The sequence below is a fragment of the Convolutriloba macropyga genome, chromosome 10, assembly GCF_964194025.1.
Source record: "Convolutriloba macropyga chromosome 10, txConMacr16.3, whole genome shotgun sequence".
In the NCBI taxonomy this organism is placed as follows: Eukaryota; Metazoa; Xenacoelomorpha; order Acoela; family Convolutidae; genus Convolutriloba; species Convolutriloba macropyga.
The window spans coordinates 39,797,921-39,819,844 of NC_134477.1; the positions used below are offsets into that span (position 1 = coordinate 39,797,921).

Consider the following 21,924-nt stretch of genomic DNA (forward strand, 5'->3'; position numbering starts at 1 on the left):
AAGTGAGGTAAGTAACTAGCAAATGCAGTTAGTGAGAGGAAGAGGTCAGTCAGAAAATTTGACTTTCAGCCTTGCGGTGTGAGGAGGAGGAGAAGGAGGAGGAAGAGGAAGAGGAGGGAGGGAGGAGGAGGAGGTGGAGGAGGAGGAGGTGGAGGAGGAGGAGGAGTAGGAGGAGGAGGAGTAGGAGGAGGAGGAGGAGGAGGAGGAGGAGGAGGAGGAGGAGGAGGAGGAGGAGGAGGAGGAGGAGGAGGAGGAGGAGGAGGAGGAGGAGGAGGAGGAGGAGGAGGAGGAGGAGGAGGAGGAGGAGGAGGAGGAGGAGGAGGAGGAGGAGGAGGAGGAGGAGGAGGAGGAGGAGGAGGAGGAGGAGGAGGAGGAGGAGGAGGAGGAGGAGGAGGAGGAGGAGGAGGAGGAGGAGGAGGAGGAGGAGGAGGAGGAGGAGGAGGAGGAGGAGGAGGAGGAGGAGGAGGAGGAGGAGGAGGAGGAGGAGGAGGAGGAGGAGGAGGAGGAGGAGGAGGAGGAGGAGCGAGTTACCGAGGGTGAACGGGGGAGTATTGGGGGAAGAAGGGGGAGTTACTGAGGGGTGTCAATTAAGTGGGGGTTAACTGAGGGATTAAGTACCGCCCTAAACACCATGAAATTGTCTCCTCAAAACAGTTGCGGTGGATCGCATTCTAAGAAACTGGTAAGGCCAAGGGCTCTAAGAGAACTTGATGCCCTCCGGGCGTTACCTGCTTATTCTGTTTTGAGGACGAAAAGTCAAATAGAATAGACGAAAAATCGTTCAAGCAAAAAAGATAACAGAAAAGACAACAGGCCTAATATAAAAAGACTAATGCTACAACTTCTTTTGAGAGCAATTAACAGGACCCCTAAAATAGTCGCCTGGAAACGCATAACTGAAAGCATTTCGCATGCACCATGCAAGCGACCCAAGCCTCGGATGGCGCAAACAAATTGCAGAGCGAGATCCCTAAAGCAGCCTTTTACTTCGCTAGGGGCCATTTTTTACAAACGACAATTTAAACTCACATGGCAACAAGGGCAAAGTTGCTAGACAGAGCACAGTTCTCTTCAAACAAGGGAAGAACAGTTGTGCGCTGTTTTGTGTCAAGAGCGACAAACACGCAGTCAGCAATCGGTCTCTTGTCAAAGGTGTGAAACTTTCCGAAAATATTGCTCCCAACATCATCATGGAGTCAGGAGTCGTGGTTGTAGCCGTGGCACCCGAGAGTTGGGTGTGATGGTGCTGGGACTGGGTTGACGAGATATTTGCAAACGAGGAGGAGTAATGGTTTTGTCGCTTTGTGATGTTCTCCAGCTGCATCTCCATGCAGTACTCGATAAGTTTGAACGCATGCAGACTAAAATAAAACATTAAGTAATTAATTCAAAAATTACTTTTTTTCATCATTTCCTACTCCCATTTCATGTCCAAATACGACAATTTGATTGAGTACGACAATTCAATTTAGGCTCATGGAAATTTTGAACGATCAAAATCGGCTTTTTTCTATAAATACCAATCGTATCTATAAACAAAAATTTCTCCAGATTTGATTGATCAACTCAAATCATTGCCTCAATGATATAAGACATAGGATATCATTACTATTTGGAAGGTAAATAGCGCTCTGAGACAAGAGGCCATAAAAGAGTTCTTTACTGAAATGTTATGTAAACGCAAGCCGATCAACACCGACGAACCTGGTCATAATGTGGTCAGTTGAAGATTGTGGCTGTGTCATGTCAGAGAGGACTGGTCTGGCGTAGATGGCAATGTGACTCAGTCCAATGCTGCTGCTTTCAGGGGGAGGATAGAATGTCAACAGCAGACTCCCACACAGTCTAAACAATTATACAGAGTTCCAACTCGTCGAACGCAATGAAAAAAATCAAAAACCTACAAATTTGTTAACTCTACACTTTTTCGCTTTCTATTGCACAATTTTTACTTTAACGACGCTTTATCGTGTGGCACAAGACAAATCATGTATTACTATTGTTACACGAGAAAATTAGAGTATGTATGTGTGTTCAACTATGCATTTCAACAGTCATGACCCTGCCGTGTGAACACGATTAACAGTAACCATCTATAATAACTATATCTATAATCTATAGTAATTCGAAGGCCTGTTTGTACGGAATTGGGAAACATTTTGAGCCAAGTTGGCTTATCGTAACGTGCACTTTCAATACAATGGCTGAAAGAAAAAACATAAATATTTCTAATTTTTTTGATAAAAGTTCTTGGGTCACTGATGCGATGAATTTTTTTGTATCACACGACTTGGCTAACTAAAAAAATGAGTTCCAAACTCATCAAAAAACAAACCAACTAATGTCGGACGAAATGACCTCAAACGACAGGCGAGGCAAACAATTCAAAACGGGTAACAGGCTAGAAAATTTTATGGTGCGGTAACCCAGAACTTCAAGGATATCGTGTGAAAGCAGTAAAAAAATCTGTCACTGACTTCAATTATCAAAGCGTATATGGAGATTAAAAAAATTTGAGATAGAAAATGGTTCAAGAACGGTTTCTTCTAGGATCGAACTTTTCAAAATACCGGGCAGATTGCCGGCAAATAGATGCGATTGATTCCCGTAACCAGATTGGGAACAGAAAAAAATGCTGAAATATAACTAACTAATTTCGGTTGAATTGTGTTCGAACGACTGGAGAGCGGTCGGCTTATTTCGTAGCAAGCTAAAATTCATTTACCAACTGAGAGCATTTTCCAAAATATTAAAACATAACCGAAGAATTGCTCTCAAAAGACAGGTGGCGGCATTTATTTTAGGGGTGTAGCTTCGAAATTCCAAACTGCGACCTCCACGATAACAGTCTGACATCTTAGACACTAACCTGCAACGGCTTTAATCAACCGCCCGCAATCGCGTTTATATAGCAACAGACAAAAAGAGCAATTGAAAACACTCAAAATGAAGACGTAAAGCATTAAAAAATTATTGAAGAAGACAAAGAATGTTCTAGAACAAAAGCGCACATATTTTGCATAAAAAGACCAACACGTTTACAATAATTGCTTCTGATTTCGTTGGCAAGCAATTATAAATGCTTTGATCATAATGCCCCACTTCCAAGTTCCTTCTTCAAAGAAACTTTCATTTTGATATTCCAGTTAACAGCTGGACAACGTCGAACTCATTGACATTGTAAGTAAAAAGCATAGGCAACTAAAACCGGAAAAAGACCGCTATGTGGAAAACTTGACGCATGTCATGATTCAAAAAGAAAAACATAGCAAGTAGATTGCAGGAAAATAGCCGCAATAGACGCTTGAGGCCTTCCATGAAATGAAACAACTAAAAAAAGTAGATAGAGATAGTGACCACCAGTCTTTTAATAGACCACTAGACTTTTTGGGATAGCTTCTGACTGCCATATTTATGAGACACATACGCCCTATAAGGAAAAAACCCTAAGAGCTTTTCAATTTAATATTAGAAATCAAAGACTTATACTCAAGAACTAGGGCATATACGTTTGGCACTACATAGATGAACACTATTAATCTTTAACTGGAAAATGTTCATAAAATTTAAAGTTCATTCAGTGAGTTCGGAAGTTATTTTTTCAGCGAGATAAGTCACACAATTGACCTCAAGGAAGAATAAATGACGTCATGCACACAAATTTTAATTGCAAAGCAGTAGAAGTCGCTGAAATTGAATAAAAAATCAATGAACGCAAGAATCATCAATGGAGACGAATTTAAAAAAACACACAATGTTCCCAATGAAAGCGGCTATTAAAAAAGAACAGATAAACAAACTCGGTAGATTGGCGGAAATCAGCCGCCGTTGAAAGAAAAGAACATAGCCGGCAGATTGCTGGAATAGCTGCGAAAGAATAGACCTGCGTGCCATATAATAGAGATAGAAACAGATACAGATCTAAATTGAAAAAAAATCCACGCCGTTCAAAAAACTAGGCTTAAAAACATTCAGCGATAAATTAATAAAGCTTGTTAAAATTCATTCCACAGAAGCCTCTTATTAGGGACCTTTATAAGTTCCTTTGACTTTAAACAATTTCAAATTAAACTTGAGTTTTAAAGTGCAAAAGTCATTTTATTGAGTGAGGTAAGTCATGTATGATCAAAATCTAATCACGCAAATAACCTAAAAGCTTTTGCTAAAGCGAGTGAGAAATGACGTCACGCGCGCAAATGCCCTTAGTGAGAGGAAGAAGTCATTCAGAAAATTTGGACTTTTTCACTTTTGCTGTGTGAACGAATGTAAAACGAAAAAATAGCGTCAGACGACGAAACAAAAAAAAACCAAGAGCACCGCAATATAGCTACGCTCTGCTTACAGCTTCGCAGCTATAAAAAACCATGATTTTTGTACACAAAGAATTTCAAAATGCGAACTACTTGGATGTCATTTGGAGCTGCACATACTCTTGTTTCGTAGTGAGATAACACAGGGGCTAGTATCAATACCACTAAGCATCCGAGATGGATGGGGACTAAGAACAAAGTTTGAGCATCACGTATCTAAAATTGGCCTTTATGGACTTACCCCGTTTTTATTTCCGATTTCGTTTTTTGACTATGTTCATCTTGAATTGCTTTGGTGAGCAACTGCTGTCTAAAAACACTTTCAGCAGAATGAGAGTAGAGTAAAACTAGCCGAGAGAAGACAAAAAATTTCACGCCAGAGGTTGAACAAGCTGTGAACTAAGGTAAAGGGAAAAACTGTTATTCGACGAAAAAGAAATAGGAGCGCTATAATAGCCGCTGAGCTGAGGCGGCTATTAAAAATTTAAAATAACTTTTGTAAGAGTCAAAAAGTTAGTTGTGCAATTCCATATAGGTTCAAAAACTCTTCTCAATTCAACTTCTAAACTGAAGGCCAGTGAACTTAACACTTATGACAGCTAGCAACATCTCTAATACTTAGATAACCTCATGCACTACGTCCCAATGATTGTGCCTCATAAATTTATCCCGCTTATTTTGAATATCCTCTTTTGACCTTGACAACTACATTGATGAGTGATAATAATTCAAATTCCATTCAGTTGAAACTGTGAGTGAGGAAAATCAGGACTAAAACGTGAAATTCGCAACTTATGTAAAACGATAATTGTTATTGAAAGATAAAAAAAACTAAAATAGAGGAGAACGCCTAAACAACAGCCGTTGAGACCGACGGCGGCTATTAATAACCCGACTAAGTTCAGACAACTTCCGCTCGAACAACCGGGGCGGCAATTTATTCCACATATATTAGCCTAGATAAATTTTTCTTTATGGGTGCAAAAAAGTCCGAATAGGGAAGGCTTAGAAACCCGACCTCTAGAGCACGACAGAAATATCAACCACACGGCTATCAAACCTTTGTACTATCCTTCCATACAACCGCTTCTGTTTTAGCGGTACTCAGTTTCAAAAACATAGCTGGCATATTAGAAAATAGCCGCAACAACTGTGTAGATCTGCAGTCTCAAAAAACGGTAAATGAAGACAGACCTGAAAATTATTCGTTTCAATAAAGGATGAGATGTTATATTTCCATAAAGAATCTGTATAAGTTAAATTTGCCTCTATTAGCTGCTCTCAAATAGCCTTCAATTAGAGTGACACACACTCTCTTGACCTTATCTCTTTGAATTAAAGTAAGGAATGGTCAATTTCAAAGTGAGGAAGTCATTTTTGAGCGTGAGGGAAGTCAAGTGTGACCGAAAATTTAATCACGCGAATGAACGAAAACTCGCTCTATTAGACTGAAAAACAACGTCACGCACGCACTATAGTTGAAATTGCATGAACGAAAGAAGAAAAAGCAGATTTGAAGTGGTCGTGACGTCATATGGTCGCAACAAAACTAAATGACGATAAAAAAACATAGCAGGACAAGTCCTGAAATACAAGCCAAAAATTTGTAATAATTTATGACCTGACAATCATCAACTCCAATTTAAAAGTCAAATGAGAGCTGCTAGTAATGATACTAAGCAAAAAAAAAGAACACAAGAACAACAAACAAGCAATAGTAAAAATTCAACATTTTTGAAAAGACAGGATCAACATCAAAAAACAACTGCTAAGAACTCAAACTGCCAATTATATTCCTCTATTTCTCATTAGCAACCTGTCATTAAATGTCGGAGAGTCCTCTCACTATTAATGTTAAATGATAAAAAAATAACCAAAAATCGCAAAAAAAACTCGCTAAAATTTTTGAAAACACTCCGTATAAAAGCCACAGAACTCAAAAGCTACAAAAGGATATAATCACAATTGGGTCTTCAATGACCACCGTTGAGACGTTTCATCAATGAGATTAAGTGATAAGACAGCAACAAGTACAACAAAGTCTAGCAAAACTAAAAAAAATTCTTTAAGATCTTCTTAAAAACGAACAAGCGTCAAGTCACACAAAGTAATAGCTGTGAACTGAAACGCCTTGCTTTAATTGAAGCCTTTTTAGCAATCAATGAGACTTGCCTATTATAGGACTTAGAGTTAAGATGACAAAGTAAACAAAAACTCGCAAAACCAAAGAAATTCGATTTTTTTTGCAAACAATTAGTGTCAAAGTCATAGAAAACACTAGGTTTGAACAAAAAAACTGATAAACTTAACCGCTATTAGCAGCATCAGAGAACTGTTTCCAATGAGATTAAATGATGTGACATCAAAAAGTACAATAAATACTTGCAGAACTCAAAAATTCAGTCAATAAGAAAAAGTAGTGTCAAAGTCATTAAAACCACTAGCTATTAACTCGATTTATTATTTACGTTCCTTTATGCATCATTAGCAAATAATCTGAACTGTCATTGATGATACTAAGTGATAAGGTAACAATTCACTAATATTTTATGACTGCAATTAGTGGCAAAGTCATAAAAAGTTTTAGCTGATCTTTAATGAATTCAAGCAAAGGCAAATAGGCACAATTATAGCACATATGTACCGTCATAAGAGCACTTAAGGAGAGGAAACTCTGAAAACAGGTCAAATTGACGCACCTGAAAAAAATCCAACTAAAAAACCGCCAAGTTGTTCAAACACCAATTTCTCACTCCACTTTACAGGTATTTTGAAGAATGTCACGCATCAAACCTACTCGATTTTTAACTCCCTTTACTATTTCAGTTGGACGAAAATCACCATTCTAATTTGACACCTCACAGACGTGAAAAAGCCGAAAAAAGCGTGAACAGCTCTTAAAAAAAGACAGCGCAGCAATACAATTCAAATTCTTTGAATTGTAATAAAAAACCAATAGAAGGTAAAAAAACAGCCTCAGCTACAGCTGTGCAGCTATTAATAAAATCAATTTAGATTACACACGAATTACGTCAAGCGTGAAAAATTCACTCCAAATGTGAAATCGAATATTCGAGAAGAAACGCGCAAAAACGGGCTAGCGAAAAATTAGCATAAAAAAGACACATACGTTAATAGCTTCAAACTTCGTTACAAGATCTGGAAGACATAGAATTTGCCATTACACACAACGAACAACACACATGATATTGAAGTTGCAAAAAACAGCGATCACAAAGGAATATCCGCCAAACAAAAGTTGCGCGGATCTGTGCTAAAGATTACCTGGGTTCGTGTGGCCTGAGCTGGATACAAGATGCACTTCCACCCGATGCTCTGCTGACAATGAGAGGCGCAGTGACACAGGTGGGGGTCGCTGAGGGCGAGTAGGAAGAATCGCGGGAGGCAAACAGATCCATACTAACTGACGAAGGTGCCACTAAAACGTTCAGAAAAGTTACAGCAAGATTATATATTAAACTGACCCTCCGGTGTGATGCAAAAAAAGAGGAACGCAAAAAACCAGCTGTTCTAGATTTCGGGAAGGGGCGCACTCAGTTTAGAAAAGAGAATAGGCTAGAGAGACTTTTATGATGCAATAACTTCTGATTAGGGAGGGGTTCGACCTTCAAACATCGCTAGAGAGCAATTAATTACTTTCAATTCATTGGATTCCATATGCAATTTTGTTCCTTGATTTCGTGTGTTATGAATCAACATTTATGGTTTACAAAAAATTTTGATCATTTTGCGGCAACTGTTTAACCTCAAAGTATCAAGGAATCGATGAGGACAACAATAGGCAACCTCTAAATTGAACTTTGAATGATCCACTAAGTCGGTCATACGGATTATTTAGAAACTACTGGCGTACGGGTGGCTGAAGCTAAGTTTACTGGAAACGCTAGCCTTGCTGGGTAAGGGGCCAAAAAAGGAGGAGGTTAAGCCCAAAATCTACAAAAAATAGCCCCCTTTTAGCTTCCCTTACAGTATCGGTGAACAATGCCCTTATCTTACTTAGAGACTAGTATAGCTTCAAGAGCACTGATCAGCGATTTGATGCTCGGCTTTACCAGTTTATCCCGTTTCTGAGGTCCAACAGAGAAATCGAACAGACCGAAATTTTATTTATTTTGATAGAGCAGTTGGAAAACAACGATTTATGTCACAAAGAACAACATAGCCGGCAGATTGCCGTAATAGCTGCAAATGAATAGACTTGCGTGCCGTATAATAGAGATAGAAACAGATACAGATAAAAGTTGAAAACGTTATCGATGCCGGTCAAAATGCTATGAGAAAAAATCAAACGATAAAATAATAAAGCTTGTTAAAATCCATTGCGCAGAAGCCTGGGACCATTATTACACATATGAGTTCCTTTGACATTAACCGAATACAAATTTAACTTAAATTTTAAAATGCAGAAGTCATTTTATTGAGTGAGGTAAGTCACTGATGACCAAAATCTAATCACGCAAAAAACTTTTGCTAGAGAGATAGCGAAATGACGTCACGCGCACAAAAGCAGTTATTGAGAGGAAGAAGTCACTCAGAAAATTTGACTTTTCATCTTTAAGGTGTGAACAAATGTAAAACGAAAAAAAGCGTCAGACGCCGAAACAAAGAACATAGCAGGACTAGTCATGGCGTAGAATTCAAAGAATTTTCATTGACTAAACATAGCCGGCATATTGCCGGAATAGCTGCGAAAGAAGACCTGCGTTCCATATAATAGAGATAGAAACAGATACAGGCAAAAAACATTCAGTGATAAATTAATAAAGCTTGTTAAAATTAGTTCCGCAGAAGCCTCTTATTAGGGACCTTTACTGCACAAATGAGTTCCTTTGACCTTAAACAAATTCAAAATAAACTTAAGTTTTAAAGTGCAAAAGTCATTTTATTGAGTGAGGTAAGTCACGTATGATCAAAATCTAATCAGGCAAATAACCTAAAAGCTTTTGCTAAAGCGAGTGGGAAATGACGTCACGCACGCAAATGCCGTTAGTGAGACGAAGAAGTCATTCAGAAAATTTGACTTTTTCAGCTTTGCTGTGTGAACAAATGTAAAACGAAAAAAGAGCGTCGGACGACGAAACAAAAACAAACCAAAAGCACCGCAATATAGCCTCGCTCAGCTTACAGCTTCGCAGCTATAAAACATCCCAGGCAGATTGCCGGAAAATAGCCGCCGTTGATTCCAATAAGCATGATTGGGATTGAAAGAATAGAAGATATCGAAAAAAAAATTTTTTACAAGACAATTTTAAAGTCCGATTTATTTTGATGGCATTTCGTAGTTGAACATACTTCTGTTTCTTAGAGAGAGGCTACAAGGGCTACTATAAATAACAATAAGCATTAGAGATGATAACTAATACTTATAGGAACGACGTTCAAATAGCGGGCATCTAAAATTGGGCTTTATGGGTTTATCCCGTTTCTATTTCTGGCATCCATTTTTGTACTAACTCTGTTCATTTTGAAATGCTTTGCTGAGCAACTGATGTTCAAAATCACTTTTAGCAGAATGAGAGAAGACAGAAACTAGCCTAGAGAAGTCAAAAATATTTCACGCAAAATGTTGAAAAGGCGGCAAAATGAGGTAAAGCAAAACATTTTTTTATTCGACGAAGTAAAAAAACATAGCAGGACAAGTCCTGACGTACAATTCAAAGAATTTTCATTCACTAAACAGAAAAACTAGACTTAGAATGGACTATGCGTCAAAAAAATAAGAAAAACGGAAAATCAATGTCAAAATGCCGCATGTGAACAAAAAAACCACTAGCGAGAAATGAAAATTTAATTCAAACAAAAAACTAGGTCTAGAATGAGCTGTGAATGGATTGAGAAAACCATTTAGAAAAAAATCCGGTCCAAAAATCAAAAAAACAGTAAAAATCAGAGTGAAATTGCCGCATGTGAACAAAAAACCACTGCCGAGAAACCGAATTTTTGTTCAAACACCGTTTTCTCACTCTAATTTAAAATTAGAGCGAAAAAAATTCACGCCGTAAAACCACTCGCTTTTTCGCTCCACTTCCTGTTTCGGCGTGACCAAAATCACTTCTCCAATTTGACTCCAAAAATCATGAAAATGTGTGAACAGATCTTAAAAAAAGGACAGCGCCCCAATACAATTCAAATTCTTTGAATTGTAAAAAACCAAGAGAAGGCCAATAATAGCCCCAGCTATCGCTGTGCGGCTATTAAAAAAATAGGAGCGCTATAATAGCCGGCTGAGAAGATGAGGGCGGCTATTAAAAACCAAGAGCACCGCACCGCAATATAGCTCCACTCAGCTTACAGCTTCGCAGCTATAACAATGACACCAAAGTTCCGTTTCCTTTCATTCGGTGGCCAAGAATTTAAGAATTTATGGCAACTCACTGTGACTGACTCCCATAGCAGGCGTCTGCATTTTTATTTCGACATAGTGCACAATTGATAATGTGGGCAGAGTAATACACAGACAACAAGAGGCCGGCTGATCTGTTGCCACAGATGATCCACTTCCACTAGGATTGACTCCACCGCTTGCAGAAGGAATTCCGCCGACACCAGTACAATCCGGCAAGCTACTTCCTGGAAATGTTACTCACTTTGATGTGTATTATATATACGTCATCAGATAATATCGTATTTTATACCAGAATAATTTTATACCATAAAACAATATCTCCGAAAATCCGGGAAATATCAAGTTTATAAGATGTGTTAACCAAGTTTCAGTTTTTAATGTTGAATGAAGTCACAACACTTCTTCAGAGGCCCAAACAAAGTACACTTCCGTGTTAAATTCAGCAATTTTAGAGCAAGTCTGAACTGTCTTATTGATCACTAATAACTAACCAGCAGGTGGGAAGTGGTAGGTCCAAGCTGCCGATCTGGCTCTTTTGTGGGGAGGGTTCTCTTGTAGCAGAATGTCCGGAAGCTGTGCACCCGGATCACTCACGCACGTTATTATGGCTGAAATGAAAAGTAGAGCATCATTTAAAGGAATATATCCATAAATAATGGACACTTACAATTATCCAGATTAACTTCAGATTACAACCTAGATTAAAACAATTTCTCGGTACGGACCCGTTGTCAGTTCCATTCAAGTCTTATCCGCGTGTAATCTCACTGACTTAGTCACACAATCTTATCAACCGTATGAGCCAGTCCCGGATAAGGAAGCAATGACAACGACAATTGTCCGAATATAAGTCGATAGAACACTGACCTTTGGGTCCGATGTTCTGCGGTGGCATGTTTGGAGATTGAGTGGCAGCAGCAGCCAGATGGCCCTGCAACTGAAGTGAATCGACTTGGAAACACTGTGTTAGTCTATTTAGAATATCTAAGGGCTGGCAGCTGAAGTTAAATCCCGGTCCAGTCTCACTGTTGGCTATGATTTTGTTGATTAACACTTGAAGACCACCTATAAAGCAGAAAAGAGTGACGGACGGATACATTTATTAACGTTTGGGGTAGTGCTCATCAACAACGGCTGCAATGGATTTGGAATATTCAAGCGTTGATTTAAGGTTAGGCAAACAAAAAACAACAAACTGAGGCTGGACGACCTGCTCTCAAATGACAACAGATGAGAAAGACTTTAAAATCTTGTCCTCTGGAAAAACCACACAGTGGTCAACTTTAATTCAGCAGTATAGCTTAAACAAGGCGGCTCGGTAATGTGCGATGGCACATAAGGTTCCGACCCCGCCCATCCACAATTTTGGCATAATTGTCTACCAAATGAGGAACAGATAGAAAAACCCAAAAAATATTTTTTGCGAATCCCAAAAAAGCCCAAGTCTTTTTCAAAAAATTCTGTATGAACGATAAGATAGCCTCCAAAGCAAATAACTCAGTGGAGTAAAAATTGACGCATTAGATTGCTGTAATATGTCAATATTAAGAAAGCGAGTCAAGACGAACAGCAAAATCAAACAACAACAACAAACATTAATTACATCAAAAAATTTATGTCCCTCTTAAAAACTAAATTTAATAACAAAGTCAACATACCGTCAGATAAACCTAAAACTAAACAAAAACAACTTATAAATCACCAGAAAACATATGCGACCAGTCCATAAAAAGGTTTCGTAACAATTATACAAAAAAGAACAAAAACAGTAAATTAAAAAAAATTAACTTATTTTTTTGAAACAGTTAACTTCAAAGTAATAAATACCATTAGGAATCAATTAATATTACCACAAATTTACGATTACCACTGCTTCTATAGAAGGGCATTAGGACCTGTCCTTATTCATTTTTTAAAGCGGCTAAAAAGAACAACAAAGAACAAACAAAATTTCAACTGAAACTTGCCAGAAAACGATGTCAAAACCGTCAAGCCAAATTTAATGTAGTACCTGCTATAATGTAGAACCTGGCCATTCATTAGTAAGACTAGGTAACAAGTAGACAAAAAAGCAAAGTGCTAAAGTATGTAATACTTTTAATTTTTTTTCGAAACAAAATTACATTCAATGTCATGAAAGGCATTAGTTACAAAAAGAGCAATTTAAATAGGGTCATTTATTCAATAAAAGCAAGCCCTCGAGACCTGTAATTATCCAGAATATTTCTTGCATCTACAAAAAGAACGTCAAATATGACAAAAATCAAATTAATTTACTTTTTTTTGTGAAAAACCGGTGTCGAAGCCAGTAAGGTCATAACAAATTCTTTAAAAAAAGATTTTGGGACACCAATCCCTTTTATTCCCTTGACACCCATAATGTTATATTTGACCTGTAATTAACTAACAAGATTAGGTAACAAAAAGAAACATAAAAAGAAAAATATTGAGAAGTTAGTTTTTTTTTTTTAAATTTTGGAAAAAGATTGTTATCAAAGTCATGAAAACCATCAGCTATCTACTAATATCAGAATATCGGTTCTTCTATTCTTCCATGAAAAGCCAATGAAATCTATCACTATACAGGAAATTTCATAGGACCGAAACGACAAAGTATAAATGACAGTTAGAGACAAAACTAAAAAATTCAATTGAATTCTTCAAGAAAGAGGCGTCGAGGCCGTTAAAACGATGATGTATATCTTTCAGGATTTTAATATGTTCAATTGTGCCTTATTTTGAATGCTAAAAAGGTGACATGAGAACTGTCAATAATGTGATAATGTGACAAAATTAGAAAACGTGAAAAACTGGCAAATATCAAAACAAACAAAAATCTGAAATCTTGTAGTATCAAAGCCAGAAAACAATAACTTCAGGCTTAAAACTGCAACCGAGAATACATGTTAAATCAGTAGAAAGAAGAAGCACTCTTTCTTTGCCGACACTAAGCTGGAAGTTGAACAAATTAAGAAAAAAATAGAGGAAAAGTTAATTAAGCCATTATTTATTGAAGTCAATTTTTTTTTTAAAAAAATAAACGACCATAAACTTTCAATTAAAAAACTAAATGCATTAGCTTGGAGCTGCTTAGCAAGCGAATTGGTTGGACCTATCACTCCTGAGCTTTGATTTGATTTGTTCTGTTCTGTATTATTAAAAAAAAGTCTTTTTTAAAAAAAAAAAGACCGACTGATTACAACCCGATTTTTTTTGGATTGTAACAGTCCAAGAATGGCCCAAAACTAGCACTGCTAATACTTATTGTCCGTTAGGAACAATTGATTTTTCGAATGTAGATATAGATAATTTGTTAGTTGAAAACTCTGCATTTTTGAATAAATTCTGCATTTTTGATAATCAACGAGTAAAGTTAGCAAAAAACGGCAAAGTTTTAACTACACAGTGCACTCTCAGCGGACTCTGAAGTAGAAATAGCCAACCTCTGAGTCTACAAAGATTGTATGAGTGTTGTTTGGGGGTGTACTGTCGGCAAATTTAATCAAAGTGGACTAAAGTAGCTTATTTCGTGCTGTTTTTGATGAAAAAGGCTAAATTTTGAAACGTTTATCCAGATTTTTTGACCAAAAAAATTAAATCAAAACAATCAACAATGCTTGTTCGTCTTCAAAAATAAAATCAACGACACTATTCTTAAAAATTATAACAAATTTTAGCAAAATTGACGAAAAATTAGGCAAAAATTCCGGAAAATGTGAATAAAAACAACGTGAATTCACTCTTCTTTTCTCAAAAGTTTAAACCTCGATAACTCCCTGTAGAAAACGAAAATTAAAAAAATCTTTTTAATTCCATATTCTACGCTGGACGAGCTTTCTAATGATACCAGTCTCAACTCTCTACGATGAATATATCGAGCGGCGAAAATTCACGGAACAAAAAAAAACCCATTTTAGTATATAGTTCCTCCCCCCTCAAGAGGGTCGGAACAACAAGGATTAGAAAACCAAGGGTCAAATACTCCGAAAACAGTTAGGTAGCAGCTCAAACGCGTCAATTAAGTCTTCATCAAAGAAACTTTGATCGAATCGAAACAAAATTATATGCTAGGCCTACTAAGCAGCCTTACATGAATTGCAAATATTTACTAGCTTCATAGGAATTGTTGAAAAAGAAAGCAATGCAAAATGTTATATGATTGTGATAAATCGTGACAACACTCCCCAGAGACGAAAAAGGTAACCTAATGACGTCGAAAGTCTCCCGAATGAAAGGCGACGGCTCGATTCTATTTCAGTCTATTTGGTGGTCGGTTGTTAGCGGCGAGGAGGTAATAAGTTTACAAGTGGGCCTCAAAGTGTTATATTGTTCGGTAAAAAGTTTTAACTGTCATTGGAAGTTTGGAGAATTCTTCATGGAAAACCTCCAATAGAGTTCAGCTGCGTAAAATATTGATTGGGAGAGACTTTTGGATGACGCAAAACACTGCAAACGTCAAACAATGTACAACAAAAAATTTTATTATAAAAACTGTTTTTAAAAGTGACTAAAAACGATTGCGCACTTTTAGCTTCATAACACAATTATATAACCATCACCTTCTAAGCTCAAGACTAATAAGCTCAACATTATCGAGTAACCTCGCGCGAATTGCTCTCAAAAGACCGGCGAAGGATTGGCTTGTCAGTAGCTAGCTACGGTTTAGATCAGTAGCTAGCTACTGGTTTATTGAGGCTAGTTTCAGTTAAATTGAAGGGGCGTGAGGTGAGCGCCGCGAGGGGGGGCTACACACTGGTCTACACACAAAGGACCTCAGAGACTCGCTAACTGTTTATCCCGTTTTTGACGAGGTAAAATTAAAGGGGTCAGACAAAAAACCGGTCAAACAAAAACTCGCATTACAAAAGACCATAGGACTTAAATAAATGCAGGAAACTTCGTTTGAGAGCATTTAAAAACTAAAATAGGTCAAATTGCGAGACAACAAAAAGTGTAGAATTTAACCACAAAATTCCCCAAACGCTTTCAAATTGAAGAATACAAAACACCTGAGAAACTTTTGACATGGCAAAACGGGAAAAATGATGCAAATAGACGCCAAAATCGTAAAATGCGTTTGAGATTATCAAAAACAATTCCCAATACACTAACCTCAGATAACTGAGAGAAACAGCTTTGGCTGAAAAATTTGCAGTTAAAACTATAAAAACTGCTTCTTAAAAACCGCACATGATCAAAAAAAATTGCTCGCTCAGCAGAATAATTTTTACACCCACTTCAAAAGCAACATCAGTCGAAAACCACTCTCTTCTCAGCTCTTCAGCAATTTGACGAAATACTTTCACGCATTTACTGTTTCAAATACGCTCCATCATTACTCCCCTTCGAGTCGTGAAATCCAGAGCAACACAATTGAGCTTCGCTCATCTCACAGCTTCGCAGCTATAAAAATAGCTGGTAGATTGCCGTAAAACATTCGCCTTTGACGCGCTTGATGCACATCGGGATTGAAACAGAAATAAAAAAAGACAAGTTAACCAATTTTTTTCTGTTTTTTTTTTAGTGTCAAAAATTGTTCTAATTTGGCGTGCAGTTAGATTCTTAAACTACACTTACTTCAGCTTCTAAAGAGAAAGCTAAAAATCAACAACGATGTCAGCTAGCAAACACTCTGTGAACTTAGATAACCTAATTCTCAATGACTTAACTATCAGGCTTTATCGGTTTATCCTGTCTTTCTTGATTTTGCTGTTTTGACATTTGACAGTATTCACCACATTGCGTAATTCAATGCGTGCAAGATTTAAAATCCCATCAGTTGAAACAGTGAGTGAAGTAAGTCAGAAGGCCAACGTGAAAATCGTGACTCACGTGAAAATCGTGACTCACGTAAAACGTGATCTAGAGGTAAAGAGCGAATAAAAAAGGAGAGCGCCTAAATAATAGCCATTGAAAGGCTGATGGCGGCTATTAAATAACATTGTACGAAAAGAATCTTAGTTCCACTGATGGGGGTAGGCTTGGGGGACTGCGGTGCTCGAAATTAAGATAACGAACCACCCTTCTCACACCCTAAAAATGTCTACTCAAAATAGCTTCGGTGAATCGCATACTTAGAGACTAGTAGGGAAGAGAGCTGCTCAGCCATTGAATGCCTTACTGGCGCTACATGTTGATCCCATTTTCCAGGACAAAAACTCAAATGGGTCTGTCGAGAAATCGGTCAAGCGAAAAATCGCATAACATAGCCGGCAGATTGCCTGAATAGCTGCAAAGAATCGACTTAAGTGCCGTATAATAGAGATAGAAACAGATATAGATCTAAATTAAAAAATCCACGCCGCTCAAAAAACTAGGTGAAAAACATTCAGCGATATATTAATAAAGCTTGTTTACATTCAATCGATAGAAGCCCTTTATTAGGGACCCTTACTGTACCTTTAAGTTCCTTTGACCTTAAAATAATCCAAATTAAAGTTAAGTTTTAAAGTGCAAAAGTCATTTTATTTAGTGAGGTAAGTCACGTATGAGCAAAATCTAATCACGCAAATGATCTTAAACCCTTGCTAGAGAGAGTGTGAAATGACTTCACGAGCGCAAACGCTGTTAGTGAGAGGAAGAAGTCATTCAGAAGATTTGACTTTTTCCGCTTTGCTGTGTGAACTATTGTAAAATGAAAAAGACCGTCAGACGACGAAGCAAAAAAACAAAGTCAAAGAATAAACTACAATAAAATCGCAAGTGTTGAGCAAAAATTTTGCGTAAAAACACCTGTACGCTAATTGCTTCAAACTTCGTTTGAGAGCGATAAAAAACATATCCGGTACATTGTCGGGGAAGAGCCGCCGTTTAAACTTGACCGACGCTGAAATTGAAACATAACCAACAAAATGGCTGCCGTCGCGCTTGATGCACGTCGGGGCTAGAACAAAAAACCAAGAGCACCGCAATATAGCTCCGCTCAGCTTACAGCTTTGCAGCTATAATAAAGATTTTTAAAATCGATTCCAGATTTTTATTAGGGACCTGTACTTCACATATGGGCTCCTTTGACCTTGAACTAATTCAATTAAACTCAAAGTTTTAAGTGCAAAAGTCATACGTGAGGTAAGTCACGTATGATCAATACCTTATCATTAAAAAATTTGACCTTTTCAGCTTCGCTGTTTGAACAACTGTAAAACGAAAATGAGCGTCAGACGACGAAACAAAAAATCAGCAGGACAAGTACTCACGCAAAATTCATTGACTATACAACAAAGTAGACCAAAAACAATAAGAGTAAATTGGGAAAACCATTTCTGAAAAAAATCAGGTAAAAGAAAACAAAAAATCAATGTCAAAATGCAGCATTTTAGCAAACATAGCCGGCAGATTGCCGGAATAGCTGCGAAAGAATACACCTGCGTGCCGTATAATAGAGATAGAAACAGATACAGATCTAAATGGAAAAAAAATCGACGCCGTTTAAAAAATTGGGCTAAAAAACATTCAGCTATAAATCAATAAAGGTTGTTAAAATTCATTCCACAGAAGCCTCTCGTTGGGAACCGTTATTACACATATGAGTTCCTTTGACCTTAAACAAACTCAAATTAAACTTAAGTTTTAAAGTGCAAAAGTCATTTTATTGAGTGAGGTAAGTCACGTATGATCATAATCTAATCACGCAAATAACCTAAAAACTTTCGCTAAAGCGAGTGAGAAATGACGTCACGCGCGCAAATGCCGTTAGTGAGAGGAAGAAGTCATTCAGAAAATTTGACTATTTCAGCTTTGCTGTGTGAACAAATGTAAAACGAAAAAAGAGCGTCAGACGACGAAACAAAAAAAAACCAAGAGCACCGCAATATAGCTACGCTCAGCTTACAGCTTCGCAGCTATAATAAAACACTAGCAAGAAAGAGAAATTTCGTTCAAACGAAGAAACAACTAGGCCTAGAATGAACTAAGAATGGATAAGGAAAACCATTTAGAAAAAATTTCTATCCAAAAATCGAAAAAAAAACATTAAACATCAAAGCGAAATTGCAGCATGTGAACAAAAAACCACCAGCGAGAAAGCGAATTTTTGTTCGAACACCGTTTTCTCATTTTACTTTAAAATTAGAGTGAAAAAATTTTACGCCGCGAAACCACTCGCTTTTTCGCTCCACTTTGTTTCGGCTTGATCAAAATCACTACCCCAATTTGACTTCAAAAATGATGAAAATGTGTGAACAGATCTTAAAAAAAAGACAGCGCTCCAATACAATTCAAATTCTTTGAATTGTAAAAACCAAGAGCACCGCAATATAGCTCCGCTCTGCTTACAGCTTCGCATCTATAAAAAGACCACATGACTAATATAATTGCTACAAATTCGTTTGAGAGCAATTAACCAGTAATTATTTCTATGCAATTCAAATTGAGTCAGACAATATAGAAAAACCACGAACCGACACTGGAGAACATCTTCACTTCGTCAATGTTCCTCAACAAGTGTATGAAGAAACACAACACTGGCTGTGATAGAGAGGGTGAAAAGCACGGTGGTTGTCCAGGAGATGCCAGCGACAAAGATTGGACCAATCTCTGGTGGAGTAACTTGCGCTCTCTAGTCGACGATTCCACACACATTAGAAGTTGCAGAATGTAATCTCCAAGGGTTCTCTACAATGACAATTTACGGCACCATTGTTTGCAACGGGAGTTGCAATGCCCAAAGAAAGATCAAATTTCAACCACAGTATTGATATTACTCGACCCGAAGCCCTCAATCTCGAATCAAGCTCGCGATTCAAATCTATCATGCAAGTGTATCTGCATCCAAGCAATATAGATGTTATTTATAGTACAGTACTGTAGAGCTATGTATAATTCTATTTATTTGTTTTCAATTACGTAACCATATGCTTTTACCGTATGCAATTACGTAACCACAAACACAGGCACTCGGGTCAGCCTTCAGCACGACTTTGGTATTTTACCTATATCGTGCCCGACCCTAATCACTTCACACGAATTGCAGAAGATCAATTACCTGTTCAAAAGACTGCGAACAGGAATCGTGTTCTTTATTTCCCGTTCCTCCTCCAACAGACATAAACTCCTCGACAAAGTTTTCAATATGTTTCAGCGTGAACGAATCACTAGCCATCGCTTCCGAAGACCCAGAAGGTAGAACACAGGCACTCAGAGTTACCAACAAAGTATTTATCACTGATATTTGATCGTCGCAAACAATATAATCCGCAACACTTCTGTTACTGGAAAGATTGCTAAGCTGGCCCAGTCCCGTTTCAGTTTTGACCAACGTCTGTGCTAGCTTGAAAAGTTGCTTTAACAAAGTTTCCCGACTGTTGACATTGCAACTCACTGTTGATGTCCTCGAACGTGGCTTTAGGTTGTCTTTGGAGTTCCCGACACCCGATCCAAATACGGTCAGACAAATGTTTGGCAAGTTTTGGTTTCCTTTGTTAGTTGATGTATTGGCGGTCATAGTCACCGAGCTTCTGTATCTGGACACATAATCGTACCCAAGCTTACAAATTACGTTGACCAGGCCGCAAATTATGTGAGGGTCCTGAGTTTGACATTGAAATTCCAACATTTTGTTCACTAGTTCGACTTGACAGTCCACAGGGCCGTATCCTTGCTTGATCGCTCCACTGAACTCGCACATCGATTTCAGTAGTTTCATCATTAAAGGACCGAGCAGGGCTCGATTCTTGCTTGATTCGTTAAGGGTATCCAAAAAATTTCCGAAGATTCCCGTTACTACAGGTCCTCGACATTGCTCGCTTCTAGTTCCTCCAGGACTCCAACTTCCAGAGAGGAAAGTGTCCAAAACAGGGTATCTAATCAAATTCTTGATAATCACAGTCGATGGCGAATCTCCAATTGTGAGCAAATTATCCGGTGCACCTTGTGTCATCCCCAGTGAACCTTGCGGTAATCCCAGAGGACTACCAGAGCTCTGCATACGCATCATTGGAGACTGAGATTGACTTCTGACAGTCGAAGCAGAATTCGGCCTTTCAGTTTCTTCGAGGGGTCCCTCGTTCAAACTCGTTACGATCAGACACCGAAAGAGTAAAGTCCAGACAACAGAGTCAGATGTATTTTCCACAGTTAACTTATTAAATATTTGGGCCATATTTTCTGAGCTCATTCCTATGCGAACTTTGGTTTGTTTTTCGCCGCCATTTTCTGATTTCCTTGATATTTTCAAATTAGAAATATTATACCAGCAGAGAAGAACCTCTTTAAGATCAAGATATGGTAAATTACGAGGTGACAGAAGCTCATCGAAAACATTCCTTAGCAGTCTCTTCGAGTCTTCAAACGTCAGCGGCGTTTCTTCAGATGAGATAGAGTCAGCCGTGGTTGGGGCACTTTCCGAATGGCTGTTGAAAACGATTGGCCTTTTCGGGGGATTGAAGTTGAGGCAAGCTAGATTCTGGTAGACACTTGATGTGTAGGCTGCTTGCAACTGATTTAACCACCTGACAATTCAGCAATCTTAGTATTAATGAGAAGTTTTTGAATTTTTACAATGTATTCTTCCAGATATTCCCGGGAATAGTTATTCCACTATTAAAAACAGAGATATTTTCCTTATTCTATTGCCCGTCACCTAGATTTAGTGCAATAAATGTATTAGATCATTTCTTTTTTAGACAAATTGACTCTTCTTTATTTTTCATGTCAATCGCATGTGACCCAAACAAGGCTAGGAGGAACCCACCTCTCAGAATGATGGAGAATTCCCGCTTCCAGTCTAGCATCCAGGCAGTCTCCACTTCTCTCCGAGCAAGCAGCTGGATGAGCAACAGACTCCTTTGAACGACCACTGCCACTGGAACTTCCTTTTTTGCTGTATTGCTGTGACTGGCCGAAAATCGGAATAGATCTGGAAAACAATTAGACCTATCACAAACTTAAATTTCTGAATCAAACAAAAGAAACTGCATTTCAATTGACCCGAAATTGTTGAACCAATGTTTGCAGGGTCGAACTGCAGGGTCAGTTACGAAAATTAAATCATTTCGACAAGAACACAAATCCTTACTGCTCATTTTTGGGCACTTACTTGAAGGCGAGTTTGTAATAAAAGGTATATCTCTGTTTCTTTTAACGTTTCTTTCCGCCTTCGAAGAAAATCTGTTATAAAATCTGTGAATATAGCGATCACCGACACGAATATCCTCCTCTGTTTCAATCAACTTCTTCCGAAGCCCTTTCAATTCAGACTGCGTTTTAAAACAGTTGAGTACTTGTAGAAAGATAGCCGGCAATTAGAAC

At 38.0% G+C, this 21,924-nt stretch overlaps 2 protein-coding genes across 2 annotated transcripts in view; one reads left to right on the top strand and one right to left on the bottom strand.

Annotated features, from left to right (window-relative positions):
• The window catches only part of LOC142348021 (dual E2 ubiquitin-conjugating enzyme/E3 ubiquitin-protein ligase BIRC6-like), a 245,200-nt gene that overhangs the window by 143,011 nt on the left and 80,265 nt on the right, over positions 1–21,924 (bottom strand). The window contains exons 19-27 of the mRNA XM_075399188.1: positions 21,368–21,532; positions 19,661–21,125; positions 19,077–19,290; positions 11,545–11,742; positions 11,169–11,285; positions 10,707–10,901; positions 7,596–7,749; positions 1,705–1,845; positions 1,030–1,361 (exon numbers count right to left, since the gene is read on the bottom strand). Of these exons, the coding sequence (XP_075255303.1) occupies positions 1,030–1,361; positions 1,705–1,845; positions 7,596–7,749; positions 10,707–10,901; positions 11,169–11,285; positions 11,545–11,742; positions 19,077–19,290; positions 19,661–21,125; positions 21,368–21,532 (2,981 nt within the window). The remainder of the gene's footprint in view (positions 1–1,029; positions 1,362–1,704; positions 1,846–7,595; positions 7,750–10,706; positions 10,902–11,168; positions 11,286–11,544; positions 11,743–19,076; positions 19,291–19,660; positions 21,126–21,367; positions 21,533–21,924) is intronic.
• The window catches only part of LOC142348129 (GPN-loop GTPase 1-like), a 393,281-nt gene continuing 392,110 nt past the window's right edge, over positions 20,754–21,924 (top strand). The window contains exon 1 of the mRNA XM_075399313.1: positions 20,754–20,765. The gene's annotated coding sequence lies outside the window, so the exon portion shown is untranslated. The remainder of the gene's footprint in view (positions 20,766–21,924) is intronic.